The 15,707-nt window shown below is 38.9% G+C and overlaps 1 protein-coding gene and 1 pseudogene across 2 annotated transcripts in view; both read left to right on the top strand.

The window, feature by feature from the left end:
• Window positions 1-15,707, top strand: part of SEC24D (SEC24 family member D) — a 166,912-nt gene that overhangs the window by 9,375 nt on the left and 141,830 nt on the right. For both annotated transcript variants that reach the window (XM_006874588.1, XM_006874587.1), the window contains one exon: window positions 7,873-8,002. In XM_006874588.1, coding sequence (XP_006874650.1) covers window positions 7,873-8,002 — 130 coding nt within the window. The remainder of the gene's footprint in view (window positions 1-7,872; window positions 8,003-15,707) is intronic.
• Window positions 4,386-5,299, top strand: LOC102823672 (annotated as a pseudogene).

Raw genomic sequence — 15,707 nt, forward strand, 5'->3', positions numbered from 1 at the left:
GGTAGTTTCAAACTGCTGACCTTGCGGTTCGCAGCCTGATTTGTAACCACTACACTACCAGAGCGCCTTCTTAGTCTCGTTGTTGTTGCCAAGTGCCATCGAGTCGATTCCGACCCATAGTGACCCTGTATAGGGTTTCCAAGAAGCAGCTGGTGAGCTTGAACCGCCGATCTTGCAGTTCAAACGGCTTTGCAGTCTGGTGCATTAACCCACAGCGCCACACCAGGACTCCATAAAGGGTTTCCAAGGAGTGACTGGTAAGCTTGAACCACCGACCTTGTAGTTTAAATGGCTTTGCAGTCTGGCGCATTAACTCACAGCGCCACGAATGCCCAATCAAAACAGTGGCTTCCAAGGGGATCTGCTGTGCCAGTTGAATTTAAGGTAGAGAGGGTCGCACAGAAGGTTATGGAGGCTGTTTTCTGGGACTCCAAAGGGGTCATCGTGATAGATTTTGATGTCTTGAAGGACACTGGATGGTCACGGGGACTTATTAGTAAGAAGTTTTAAGAAAGTGGAAAAGTGCATTGGTGAAAGAGCGGCCTGGAAAGTTGCTCTGAGGTGTTTTTTTTTTCTTTCCTTTTCTTATTATGACAGCATACCAGCTCACTCTTTGAGGGTAGCAAGGACTATCCGATGAGAATCTTGTTAGGAAAGTGTACTTCATTCACCTTTATACAGCCCTACATCTAAATGAACATGATTTGAGTTCTTAATAGGGGTTCTGGTATGGCGCTGTGAGTTAATGTGCTGGGCTGCAAGGTTGGTTTGAACTGCAAGATTGTCAGTTCAAGCTCACCAGCTGCTCCTTGGAAACCCTCTACAGGGTTGCTATGAATCGGAACTCACTCGAATGATTGTTGTTGTTGTTGTTAGTGCCATTGAGTTGGTTCTGACTCACAGTGACCCTGTATAGGGTTTCCAAGGAGTGATTGATGGATTTGAACTCCTGTACAGTCCAGTGCTTATCCTAGAGCGCCACACCAGGACTGTGGTGTATGTATCGAAGAGTGCAAAATCCTTTAGGGAAGGGCTGATGTTGTTGTTAAGTGCTGTTGAGTTGGTTCCTATTCACAGCAACCTTGTATAGAGTTTCTGAGGAGTGTCTAGTGAGTTTGAACCACCCACCTTGTGGTTCATATTGACCTTGCAATCCTGCACTTTATGGAAGGGTTGTTGTTGTTAAGTTCCATCAAGTCATTTCTGACCCATCGTGATCCTGTATAAGGTATCCAAGGAGCATCTGGTGAGCTTGAACTTCCAACCTTGCAATTCAAACCAGTTTTGCAGTCCAGCACATTAACCTACAGTGCCACACCAAGACTACAGGGAAGGGTTGTTGTTTTTAGGTGCCATCGAGTTGTTATCAACTCATAGCAACCCTACGCACAACAGAATAAAACACTGCCTGGTCCTGGGCCAACCTCACAGTTGTTGGCACACTTGAGCCCATTGATGCTGCCACTTTGCTGGTCCATCTTGCTGGGGGTCTTCCTCTTTTTCTCTGACCCCTCACTTTACCAAACTGTGATATCCTTCTCCAGCAACTGGTCCCTTCTGACAATATGTCCGAAGTATGAGAGACGAAGTTTGACCATCCTGGCCTCCAAAGAACACTCTGGCTGCACTTCTTCCAACACAAATCTGTCGGTTCTTTTGGCAGCCCATGGCACTTTCAATATATGGGACATTGTCTTCAGAAGTATATAGATCTAGATGGAAGCTATGCTGAGAAACAATAATTTCACATTTTTTTTATTTTTTTATTTAATGTTTCTATAATTTTAACGTATCCTTATAGATTTATTTATGGACAGAATTTATTAGTTGTTTTGAATAATAGAGGAGCCTTGATGGCACAGTGAGTTATTTGGGCTGCTGACCAAAAAATTGGCACTTTTAACCTACCAGCTGCTCTGTAGGAGAAAGAAGAGGCAATCAGGTTCCATAAAGATTTACAGCCTCGGAAACCCCATAGAGCAGTTCTGTCAAGTCAGAACTGACTTGTCAATAGTGAGGTTTTGGTTTTTGAGTAATAGTAACTAGCCAAAGTATTCAACATGCATGCACTTATGTAGTTGAGCATAGGTTAGTTCTAGTATTGTAGATTCTCTATTTTATCCAAACTAATGTCTTAAGAGGAGTCCTGGTGGCACTGTGAATTAATGCACCAGACTGCAAAGCCGTTTGAACTGCAGTGTGGGCAGTTCATACTTACAAGCTGCTCTTTGGAAACCCTACACAGGCTTGCTGTGGGTTGGAATTGACTCGATGACACTTAACAACAACAACGTCTTAAGAAATAAAAATATGTTTTTTACATATAATTATGAGCATCTGTTTTGTTGAATGTATGACTGAATAAAAGAAGGCAGAGGGTGTGGCTAGAAGAAAAGACAAAAAGATTTGAGTACTTCCCTTTAGATCTTAGGCCTTGTTTTGTATGCTTCCATACTCATTCCCTCATTCAATTCTTGAGGAGTTAGGGAACATCATTGCCATGACATAGTGCTAATAATCAAGGTTTTTTACATGTCAGTCTCATGTTTGTCTAATGTGGCTGAGTTTAGAGTTTAAAACTTTATATGAATGTGTAGTGTTATAAGAATTGTTTCTAACCTTTGTCCTTAGTATATGAAGCATTACTTAATAAGAGTATGACTGTAGAGTCAATATACATAACTTCTAAAATTTAAGGAATCCCATTTTGAGAGAAGAAACCTTTGTAAAATTTTCCTTGGTATTATGCATAGAAATCGCCACTTTACTAATTACGGATTACATTACTACCTTACCAAGCATCTGAAAACATCCTCTTAAAATTATTATGATGACAATCTAGTGGCCTCTTCATGATTGACTACAAGGTTTTCCAGACATTTCTTTTGCTACTTGTGTGGGTGGAGGAGTGGAATAAAACTTTCCAGAGGAAGAGAAATAAAATATTCAAGTTGTCAAGGATCCATTGTACAGCCATACGTGGATCTATAATCAACATTCATGGAAGCAGCAGTCAAGAAACCTGCCCTGAAAGGGGTTGCATTAGAAGAAGGTCTTGGATAGAAGAAGTAAAATGTGTAGCAAAACTCTAAATCATCAAAAGACCTGCTAGTTAGATAGAGATGGGTGAAAAACCAGATACTGGCCCTTAGTTACCCTTCAGGTCTAGAAATGAACTATCCCCTGTGCTCAATTTTCAGCCAAACAATAGGTTTTTAAGAGGAACAGTAACACACACCATTTGAGATGAAAAAGGACAGTATTTGCCCAAGAACAAGGTTCAGTAGTGTTAGGGAAAAAAGAAGAATGGAAATAGGAAATACCGGGAGGAAGTGGGGTAAGTTATATTACATTGTGAGGTTTGCATTCAGTTATATGAAAAAAAATGTGTATGAATTGTTGAATGGAAAACTGGTCTGCTCTGTAAACTTTCACCCAAGTAATAATAAAAAAGTTAAAAAAAAGGAAAGAAATCAAATGACATATTGTAATGGGAAAATCTGCTGCAGTGTTCAAAAACTCTTTAAAGTGTTCAAAAGCAAAGTTGTCCTTTTGAGGACTAAAGTGCACCTGCTCTAAGCCTGGTATTTTTAATCACCTCATATGCATATGAAAGCTGGACAGTGAATAAGGAAGACTGAAGAAGAATGGATGCATATGAGTTATGGTATTAGCAAAGGTTACTGAATATCCCATGTACTGTCAGGAGAATGAACAAATCTGTGTTGGAAAGAAGTACAGTCAAAATGTTCCTTAGAAGCAAGGATGGCAAGACTCATCTTTCAGTTATCATGTTATCAGGAGGGACCAGGCCCTGGAAAAGGACATTATGCTTGGTAAAGTCAGGGAAAAATGTGAAAAAGACAGAAACCCTCAAGAAGATGAATTAACATAGTGACTGTAAGGATTGGGCTCAGCCATAGGGAGGATTGTGAGAAACATGTGGTTGCTGAGCTAGAACCAACAACAACAAAGGAAGGTAAAAGAAAGGAGATGTTGAATGTGAAATGCTATCAGGGGCCCAAGTGGGGATTTGACAGAAGGTAATTAAGAGGTCATTATGACAGGGCCAGAGGAGGAAGCTAGTGTAAAAGGGTAACTATGGGGGATAGAAGTGGAGATATCAAATAGAAGAATCTCACTTTTACTTTCTTGAAAAAGGCTCACAGGTTATCAATCAAAGGAAACTTGGGTTCTCAAACTTCTTGTCCGGGCCATGGTGGGATCTTGAACTACTTTAATCCAAGCCCAAAGATTTTTCTCCTATATCATTATTTCCCTAGGAAAAAGAAATAATAATGACTGAAAATAATCCTGAATTCAAGAGATCATGAACATTTCTATCTGAGAAGAGTTACTTGTTAGTGAGAAATTAGTTAGAAGAGAGCTATCAACCAATAGTGGACTACGAAACGCTCTGTTCAAGGCCTACCTCCAGGAGGAGCTGAAGATTAAACAGAGCCTCTGCACCTTCCATGATTCCTGCGTGCATGTGTGTCTGTACTTTATCTCACCTATGGGCCACTCTCTCAAGACTCTCCACCTCTTAATCATGAAGAACCTGGACAGTAAGGTGAACATTATACCAGTGATTGCCAAAGCTGATGCAATTTCTAAAACTGAGTTACAGAAATTCAAGATCAAGCTCATGAGTGAGTTAGTTAGCAATGGCGTCCAAATTACCAGTTACCAACAGATGATGAAACTATTGCTAAGATCAATTCTTCAATGAACGCACAATTACCATTTGCTGTTGTAGGAAGTATGGATGAGGTAAAAGTTGGAAATAAGATGGTCAAAGCTCATCAGTGTCCTTGGGGTGTTGTACAAGTGGAAAATGAGAACCACCGCGACTTCATAAAGCTCTGGGAGATGCTCATTGACACGCAGTACTACGAGCTGTACAGATGCTGCAAACTGGAGAAACTGGGCTTCAAAGACATGGGCTCCAAGAACAAGCAAGCCTGCCAGTGTTCAAGAGACCTACAAAGCCAAAAGGCACAAGATCTGTGGGGAGCACCAGAGGAGGGAAGAGGAGATGAAGCAGATGTTTGTGCAGCGGGTCAAGGAGAAGGAAGCCATCTTGAAGAAAGCCGAGAGGGAGCTCCAGGCCAAATTTGAACATCTTAAAAGAGTTCACCAAGGAGAGAGAATGAAACTTCAAGAAAAGAGAAGACTTTTGGAAGAAGAAATAACTGCTTTTTCTAAAAAGAAAGCTACCACTGAACTATACGAGAGCCAGTCCTTTGTTGAGACTGGTAGCAATGACAAGCACCAGAAGACCTCCAATTTTATATGAGTCATTCTAGAATTGTGTATCACAGATCATTCCAAGTAAATGTTATCAAAAAAGTTAGAAGGATGCTTTGATTTCCTTTGCTGTTTTACTTACTAGTTCTCTACCTGGCCAGTGGACATGCCAACTACTATTTCTGGAAAAATAGTTTCAAGTATCAGGTCAATACTTAAGGCAGAGTGGATGGCTGTACTTTTGTACCCACTGTTGTCAGAAAATTATCAGCTGCTGGTTTGACATGAATCCAGATGGTTTTTCCTTATTGCCAATTCATGGTAACTTAGCAGTACACCACACCAAAGAGAAAATGTCAGCTGATTTAAAATATCAAACTGCATATTAGGACTACCTGGTTGCATTTATGTCCTAAGATGAACCTATCATATGTACTTAATTTTTGGGGAATATGTTTTGAAATGTAGTCTATCTGAGTCGGTCTAAGCTTTGAATAGTTTTAATAGAGATGCTTAGATTTTGATCTAATTATCTAGTTGGTAAAGTACCCTAAGGAAACCTTTGTATCAAGTGATAGAACACAACAGTCTTCCAGGCTTCAGTAGGACTTAGAAAGGGTGATGTATTGACACAAAATATGTCTAAAAGTAGGAGCTCTGGTAGCGTAGTGGTTACGAATTGGGCTGCGAACCTCAAGGTCACCAGTTCAAAACTACCAGCTGCTCCGTGGAAGAAAGATGAGGCTTTCTGCTCCCGTAAAGATTTACAGCCAAGGAAACCCTGTCCAGGGTCGCTATGGGTCGGAACCTACTTGACGGCACTTAGCAACAACAACAATGTTTAAAGGTAAAAACATAGAGGCATATAAATTTTTTTCTAGTATAAATGCCTTTTGAAACATTGTTTGCATTAGGATGTATCTTATACTTGCTAAAAACACTTCTAGGGAAAAAAATAATGAAGTTGAATCATCATATTATAGACCCTGTTTGTTTTTTAAAAAAATAACTCTGAACATCTGAATAGTAACTATGTGTAAAAGTCCAGGTAGTTCACATTTCAAGGGATATTTGAATTCAAAATGCTTTCGTAGTATTCCCAGAACAAGTAAATGGTTTCTAGCCTTTTCATAACAGTCTGCATGAATACATATATACTTAACAGGTATAGAGTTCCTCATTTTTTGTACTTGAATACTTATAATTAAAATTGACATTGTACTTTTGAAAAAGAAACTAAGTCTGCATATTGAAAAAAAAAAAAAAAAGACACTTCACTTCCAGAAGTATCTGTTAATTGTCTGTGACTCACAATATGAAAGACGAGTTTGAGCAAGTGTGATGAAGACTTGAGCAGTCCCCAACTGCCTACCACCCAGCTATTTGGGATCCTGGGAACTTATGAACCTTCCAAGGATGTGCTTTTGACTTGGAGAAACGGCTGTTGTCTTCTGTTTGCTCTGTTCATGCTATAATTTTAATAAAGGCAGTTTTAGAAGGTTTTTGTTTTGTTTTCCATAGAGTTGTGAGACTATACTACCTGGTTGTATTTTTCCAGATGTATTTTTCTGATCCAACTGGCCTTTTTTGTTGTTGTTGGATTCTTTATTGTTTTCTATCCTGGTGCTTGTATAAAATGAGAAGATTGCTTCTTCTGTATTAGTTGCTGTTTAGTGTTAAAATTAGTTCTTTTTCCTGCTCTTTTATCATTATATATTCACATAATTAAGGCAGAGGTCACTACTAGGTTGTGGTTGTTGTTGTTAGGTGACACTGAGTCAGTTCCCACCCATAGCGACCAATGAAACACCATCTCATCCTGCACCATCTTCACGTCGCTGCTACACTTGAGCCCATTGTTGCTGCCACTGTGCCAATGCTTTTCTTTGGGAGTCTTCCTCTTTTTCGCTGATCCTCCACTTTACCAAGCATAACGTCTTTCTCCAGGGACTGGTCCCTCCTGATAATATGTCCAAAGTATAGAGATGAAGTCTGACCATCTTATCTTCTAAGGAGCATTCTGGCTGTACTTCTTCTGACACAGATTTGTTTGTTCTTCTGGCAGTCCATGGTACCTTTAATATTACTTTCCAGCACCATAACTCAAATGCATCAATTCTTCTGTGGTCTTCCTTATTCATTGTCCAACTACTTGATCCTGATCCCATGCACAATGGAATGAGGCATTATTATCTGGTCTTGTGTCATTCCCATGTTTGGTTTCAGATTAGACCATTGTGATCTATAGGTTTTCATTGGCTGATTTTCAGAAGTAGATCACTAGACCTTTCTTCATAGTGTATCTTATCTGGGAGCTCCACTGAAGCCTGTTTGCCATGATGGTAACATGCAAGCCTCCACTAACAGATGGGTAGTAGCTGTGTGTAAGGTGCATTGGCAAACCTGGTCTTCTTCATGGAAGGTGAGGATTCTACCACTGAACCACAGATGACTCTTTGATAGGTAAGCAGTTAATGGTTAAAGCAAGCTTGAAGGGAGAATTGGTCCTAAATCTTTGCTTTCCTCCTCGCCTACCCAATTTGTTTTGTAACCCAGTGCCTTGGTTTCTTTCTTTTTATACTTTAATACCATACTCTTCTAAATTCATGCCCTTTGTTGCAGGTGTGATGAAGCCAACAGGGCCTATGGGGACTGCTGCTCCTGGGGGGATGTTGCCTCCAGGTGCTCCACCTCTTGGAACCCATCAGTTTGGTCCGAATGGAGCTCAAGCTTCAGGACATCCTCTCCAAAGGTGAGCTGCATCCAGACCTCCCTTTGTGTATTTTATTAATAAAATTGTCTGAGAAGTACCTTCTAAACACATGTTTATTGGTTGAAAGTTTGACCTCTTGTGGATGTCCATATCATTGAAAAGATCTGATGGACAAATGCCTTAGGAAATAAAGACATTTACAAGAATTAGGAGGGAAAACCAAAACAAAGCCATATTCATTTTAAAGTTTTGCCGTACTCTGATTACTTCAGATACCTATAGCCAGTATTCCTCAAAAAATTTAAAGTGTCCTATTTTCTTGAATCCTTTACAGAATTGATTTGATAGCAGTTGTTGTTTTTAAGTGCCATCAAGTCGATTCTGAGTCGTCGACCCTAAGAACAACAGAACAAAATGGATGCTTAATAAATACTTTTTAGAAATAAACCAGATTGAGGCCAATGATACAAACTATGGCTTTGACATGGGAAGGATACAGATGCCAATGAAGGCCTGCAAAAGGAGAGGCTATAGTGAAACCACACAGGAAACATATCTTTTATTTGTGTTTATAATAAATTGAGGAAGGCAGACGTTGGAGACAGAACTGTAGAAGCCAAGTTCTGAGGTATATCGAGCCTGTAACCCACTAGGGACTGTGCCCCTGGGAAGGGAGCTAGCATCACACCTTCCCTGCTGAAATCCTTTATTGTTTGTCTTGTGAAGTGTTGCTGCTAAGAATCACAGTGCTAAATTATAAGCACTGTTTACTTTGGAGTCTTTCCGAGAGTTACCCAAAGGCCTCCTTTCCCATGCTCCTTTTGAAGGTTGGTAGGCTGGGGTCTGAGAAGTGATCCCTAATGTGACCTAGACCCTGCTAACAGTGAAGCCATTCAATTACTCTTTCAAGGAGCCTGTAATTCCTGTTAGTAGAAAACTCCCTCTGGGATTTTTAAAATCAAGTTGATTCACCTCTAGGACATTTGTGAGCTTGACACTTCATGGCCCTCACTGGTTATGACAACATTTTCAACTGGAATGGGAGCTGTGAGATGCACGGGAAAAGTTAGGGCAGAAAATAGAGAAGAGCCTAAGTTATTGGCTTGAAAAATAATTGTGCGTTGAGCAAGGAATAAGGAGTCAAAGAGCTGTAGGGAAGTGCCCTTAGTTTTAGAAGAGGTGGGAGGGAGGAGAGAGCAGAAAGAGTGAGACCAAAGGCCTCTCTGGTTCAACAATTAACTAGCTCTGTGATGTTGGTAAGGAGTCCCCGTGTGATACACTTGCCTGCTAGCCAAAAGGTAGGTAGTTTGAATCCACCAGCTGTTTCTATAAAGATTTAGTCTTTGAAATGCTCTCTGTGAGTCAGAATCAGCTTTGGCTGTGGGTTGGGTGATGCTGCTGATGTTCCTTGCCTCCACTGAGTCTGGGTCTCATTTTCCATGTGTACAGTGAGGACTTAGAATTCTCAGTTGAGCTAAGCCTGCTGACACTTCAGATGTTTTTGAGTAGAAATGCAAAAATTGCACACAGCTGGTTTGAAGTTAAGAAGTTTTTGATCACTAGTATTAACTTGTATTGGATTGATCTTTTTTTTTTTATTATTGCTGTTTGTTTTATTTGAGTTACAATGCTTAGCAGGAAGTAAATCATGGACTTTGTCATCAGACAGACATAACTGTATGATTATGCTTTCAAAACAGTGTTCATCAGAGACTCTGCAGTCAGAAGGACATGCTTGTTAACTTGGCTCAGGCCGCTAATAGCTGGGCAGGTTACTTAACCTCTACATACTTTTAGTTTGTACATCAGAATTGGAACAATAATAATGTGGTTTTGAGGATTTTAAAGATGACTGTATGCAAAGTACCTTGTATAGTGGATAGCATCCCTGAAGGACTCAGTGCATGATACCAATTATCAGTATCGTTTTCATTGATACAGAAAGCCCTTTCCATAGTTTGTCCTCTCCATTAGCTAAGTCCAGTAACTCAGGACAGCTAGATCAAGAATCTGTTCTTCTGTGTTTCCCAGGGCAGCACTGACAGATTTTGCCCCTTCTTCTCCACTCTTCACTTACTTCAATTGGCCCAGTGAATTGAATTTGGAAATGAAAAGAGAAAGGATTGATACTTCAGTCTAAACCTGAAGGGTCATAGTACTACACGGTTCTCATGGGACACATTTCTTTTTATGTAGTACAAAGCAAGGCCAAAGGGCAAAGCAACTGTGCAGGTGACTCACACCAGAGTAGAGTCACAGGTTCTCAAAGACCAGAGATAGAACTCCACCTTGCTTTAAGGATTATAGCATTGCATCTGTGTCATTCTTACCTTTGATTCCATCAAAGGAATTCTAGAATTTTATTTTACCTAAGTTATCACATAGAATCAAAATGTAACTCAAGATCACTAAGTTTATTTCAAATTAATGTGTATTTTTTAAAATACATTCAAAGGTAATGAATGGTTCATCATAATTAAAAATCATATTTAGTCATCCATACTTTAGATTTTGGCAGAGGCAGCCTTAGACTTGGTGTAAGTAAGTGGTACTAAAGTTATCTATGTGGCATTACTGCTGAACAGGATTGATATATTCAATATACTTAATATACTCAATAAGACCTAAAAACTCTATTTTTCATTATAAGATCAGGTTATTATAACTTGTTTATTTTAATCATGAAATGGTAAATTGGTGAAGGGGAGGAGCTCAGCTTCTCAAAGTGAAGTTGTCATGATTGAGCCTGTTGACTAAGAAATTTGTAGCTGTAGACAAGTAGGGAGCAAGAAAAATAAGAGAGATAGTTATGTAAGTTGGTCAGAAAGAAATCATGTTTTTGTTAGGCTCAGACACATAATTCCTAGGACATACACATTGAGTAGTGAATAATTAGACATTTATGGATCAAAAGTAAGAACTGATGGTTGTCCATTCTCTAATTCTGTGATTAATTTTTTTGTTTTTTTGTTACCATTTAAGTTAAAAGAATGCTTGAGGCTGTCTGCTTCATAACTTATGTTTGCAATAACCATGTCCTCTTCATATTGTTTTATTATGAGCAATTCACAGAGTTTTGTATTTTAAACATATTGACATGTGTGAAACATCTACAAAAATGTTTTGGAAATTTTTTTCTCAAATAATTGAATAGCACTTTTTTTTTTTTTTCTATTTTTTAACATTTGTCTGTTAGTGTCCAAGTTCTCACTCACCAGACTCAATTTCTGTAGCCATATTTCAAACTATATCTATTGATGCACTCTTATAGAACATGTAAACTCTGCTTGTGTATGATGCTTCATACATATTTATGACCCTAAGATCAGTTAATAAAAACCTTAAAAAAACCATTTTTTTTTTTTTTAATTTAAGCAATGGATTTTCAAAGGAGATCTTTAAGCTAGTTCTTGGAATCACTTATAAGTAATCACAACATATTTTGAAAGTGTTAAGCGTGTCTAGAATCATTTTGCCCTGCATGTTTTACTCCCAGTGTTATCTAAGATTAGTGATATAAAGAACACTTAACTCTGGAAGTTAATCTTTTATGTTTTCTGTCTTTATTTTCTTCCCTACACCCCAAATTAATTAAACTAAAGAATGCTTAATTTGACTGATGTTGATCCTAATTTTTGGTAGGAGAGGAAATTAACACTGTGGGCTTTAAAGGGAATTTTGATTAGCAATATTAAGTATTGTGGTTAAAACTTTGCTCATTCTAAGTTAAGTCACTTATAACCGGGTTTTTGCTGCAGGATAACTTGATATTGTGAATTATGTAGAGAAAGCATTTTTATCATTCATCTATTTGACTAGAAAATGAAATCTCATCATCTTGGAAATATGCTAAATATTATAAGTCAGAATAATGGTATGAAAATTAATTTTAACTTTTGTTTTATACTAACGATCCAGTTCAAAACAGCTAGAGTAAAGTGACAAGAAAAAACTAGAGTGATAGTTTGGAAATGTACTCACTAAGAACTGGTATGGCGTTGTAGGATAAGCACTGGGCCACAAGGTCTGCAATGTAAACTTACCAGCCATTCCTCGGAAACCCTATACAGAGTCGCTATGAGTCAGAACTGACTCAACACCACTTAGCAATAACAACAACAAAAACTGTTTATAGCATTATCACAACTAAATGATGGAACTTTAGGCAAACCTGGCTTCTCTCAAAGTCATTTCCAAGCATCTCAATGGCAATGGTGGCATAAAGCAAGCACATAGGGCCCTAGGGATATAGCTTCTGTTAGCCTATAGACAAATTGAAATCACAGCATGCCATCTGGGAAAAAGAAATTTTCAGTGAGAAATTGAAATAAATAAGTTATAATGTGACCCTGTAGGAGGCTTGAACCTCATTTGGCAGATGGCCCGTAGTGGGAAACATGTTGAAGGCCATTTGTTCCATGCAAAACTAGGAAAACTAAACATAAGTTCACACTAAATCATCAAGGGTGATGATATTTTTTAGCTTCATGAATGTAAGTGAGCATTTCAAAACTTCTTACTAAGTTTATCATTTCAAGTACTGTTTTGCAGGGACTTTCCTGCTGTGGTATAGGAAATTATTTAATATATCTCTTATAGCCTTTTGAAATTGAAGAATTGAAGATAACTTTGTCAGTCTGAAATTGTTCAAACATGCACTCAAGATGTATTGATAATTATTGGTGATTGGAATGCAAAGGTTGGAAACAAAGACGAAGGATCAGTAGTTAGAAAATATGGCCTTGGTGATAGAAGCAATGCTGGAGATCACATGATAGAATTTTGTAAGACCAATGACTTGTTCATTGCAAATACCTTTTTTAAACAACATACAAGACAACTATATACATGGACCTCATCAGATGGAATACACAGAAATCAGATTGACTACATCTGTGGAAAAAGACAGTGGGAAATCTCCATATCATTAGTCAAAACAAGGTCAGGGGAAGACTGTGGGACAGACCTTCAATTGCTCATATGCAAGTTCAGACTGAAGCAGAAGAAAAGTAAATCAAGTCCACAAGAGCCAAAATTTGATCTTTAATATGTCCCACCTCAATTTAGAAATCATCTCAAGAATAGATTTGATGCATTGGACACTAATGATCCAAGACCAGAAGAATTGTGTGATGACATCAAGAACATCATACAGGAAGAAAGCAAAAGATCACTAAGAAGACAAAAGGAAAAGACGAAAGTGGATGTCAGAAGACTCTGAAACTTTGTCTCCAGGTAGAAGTGAGAAAGTACAAGAGCTGAACACAGAATTTCAAAAGGCAGCTAGAGAAGACAAAGTCAAATATTATAATGAAATGAGCAAAGACCTGGAGTTGGAAAACCAGAAGGGAAGAAAACCAGCATTTCTCAAGCTGAGGGAGCTGAAGAAAAATTCAAGTCTCAACTTGAAATATTGAAGGATTCTATGGGCAAAATACTGAATGATGCAGAAAGCATTAAAAGAAGATGGAAGGAATACACAGAGTCACTGTACCAAAAAGAAATGGTTGATGTTCAGCCATTTCAAGATGTAGCATATGATCAGTAGCCAATGGTGTTGAAGGAAGAAGTCCACAATGTATTGAAGGTATTGGCAAAGAACAAACCACCGGGAATAGATGGAATACAAAATTGAAATCTTTCAACAAACTTATGAAGCACTGAAAGCACTCACTCATTTATGCCAAGAAATTTGGAAGACAACTACCTGGCCAATTGACTGGAAGAGATCCTTATTTGTGCTCATTCCAAAGAGAGGTGACTGAATATAATGTGGAAATCATCTGACAATATCATTTATATCCAATGTGAGTAAAGTTTTACTAAAGATAATACAAAAACGGCTGCAACCAAATGTTGACAGAGAACTTTGAGAGGTTCAAGCTGGATTCACCAGAGGACGTGGAACAAGGGCTATCATTGTGACAGATGGATCTTGGCTAAAAGCCGAGAATACCAGAAAGATGTTTACCTGTGTTTTATTGACTACACAAAGGCTTTCAGTTGTGTGGATCTTGACAAGCTTTGGACAACAATGTGAAGAATGAGTATACAATCACTTAATTGTGCTCATGAGGAACCTGTACATAGAGCTAGAAGCAGTTGTTGAAACAGAACAAGGGGACACAGAATGATTTAAAATTAGGAAAGGTGTGCACCAGTCTGTATGCTGAGCAAATAATCCAAGAAGCTGGATTATATGAGGAAAAATGTGGCAACAGGATTGGAGGAAGACTCATTAACAACTTGCCATATGCAGATGATACAACCTTGCTTGCTAAAAGTAAAGAGGACTTAAAATATTTACTGATGAAGATCAAAGACCACATCTGTTCAGCATGGGTTGCACCTAAATGTCAAGAAAACAAAAATCCTTGCCACTGGACCAGTATACAACTTGCATATAAGTGGAGAAAAGATTGAAGTTGTCAAATACTTCATTTTGTTTGGATCAACCATCAACACTCCTGGAAGCAGCAGTCAAGAAACCAAATGTTGCATTGCAAGACCTCTTTAAAGTGTTGAAGAGCAAAGATAATCAGTTTGAGTGCGTGACCCAAGCCATAGTATTCACATTAATCTCCTATGCATGTGAAAGGTAGACAGTGAATAAGGAAGACTGTAGAAGAGTTGATGCCTTTGAGTTATGGTGTTGGAGGAGAATATTCAAAGTTTCATCGACTGCCAAAAGAACAGTGTTGGAAGAAGTACAGTGACAGTGTTCCTTTTAAGCCTGGATAGCCAGACTTCGTCTCACATACTTTGGATATATTATCAGGAGGGACCAGTCACTGGAGAAGGATATCATGTTCAGTAAAATGGAGGGGTAGAGAAAAAGAGGAAGACTTCCAACAAGATGGATTGGCACAGTGTTGGCAGTGATGGACTTAGGCATAGCAAGGATTGTTAGATTGTCCCATGACCAGGCAGTGTTTGGTTCTGTTGTGCATATTGTCGTTAAGAGCCCGTACTGATTCAGTGGCACCTAACAACAACAACAACAGCACCAAAGTTGTATAGCTTCAAAACCCCATACCGAGTCACTATGAATTGCTATGCAAACACCACTGCCATCTTCTTCTAGCCTTAGATTTTTGTGACTCCCACCAAATGATTGGGTGGGATCATGCAAATAATGTGGGTATTAGTCAATTTGGTGATCCTGCTGGGTTTTAAACAAGCTATTTTGGAAGCAGGAATAGGTGAATTAATCTCATAAACATCAAGAAAGAAGAGTGGAACATGACTTATGGATCCCAAGATCCCTTCATGGAGTAGTAACAGCAGCAGCAGCAGAACCAAGAGCATAAGACAGAGCTGAGCAGCAGGCTTCCTGGCCCATGGAGCCAATAAAGCTGAGAATTCCCTTTGTTCGTTTTTTTTTTTTTACATTGTTTCTGGTGTGGTGCTGTAGGATCAAACCACAAGGTTGGCAGTTCAAGCCCATCAACTGCTTCTCGGAAACCCTACACAGGATCACTATGAGAGTGGATGTGATGGCACTTAACAACAACAACAACAACAACAAAGGAGTTGTGGAACACTTGCCTGAGCAGGGCAGAGGCCAAGGTTCCAGGTGGCTGAGAAACAGAGCATTAGAGAGTGTGCCTACAGCATGGCCGGCAAGAGGCACTCCTGACCAGAGAAAATTGCTGTATCCTAAATTGAGCAAATAATCCAAGAAGCTGGGTTATATGAAGAAAAACATGGCATCAGGATTGGAGAAAGACTCATTAACAACCTG

This window comes from Chrysochloris asiatica, unplaced genomic scaffold (assembly GCF_000296735.1).
Source record: "Chrysochloris asiatica unplaced genomic scaffold, ChrAsi1.0 scaffold00288, whole genome shotgun sequence".
Lineage (NCBI taxonomy): Eukaryota > Metazoa > Chordata > Mammalia > Afrosoricida > Chrysochloridae > Chrysochloris > Chrysochloris asiatica.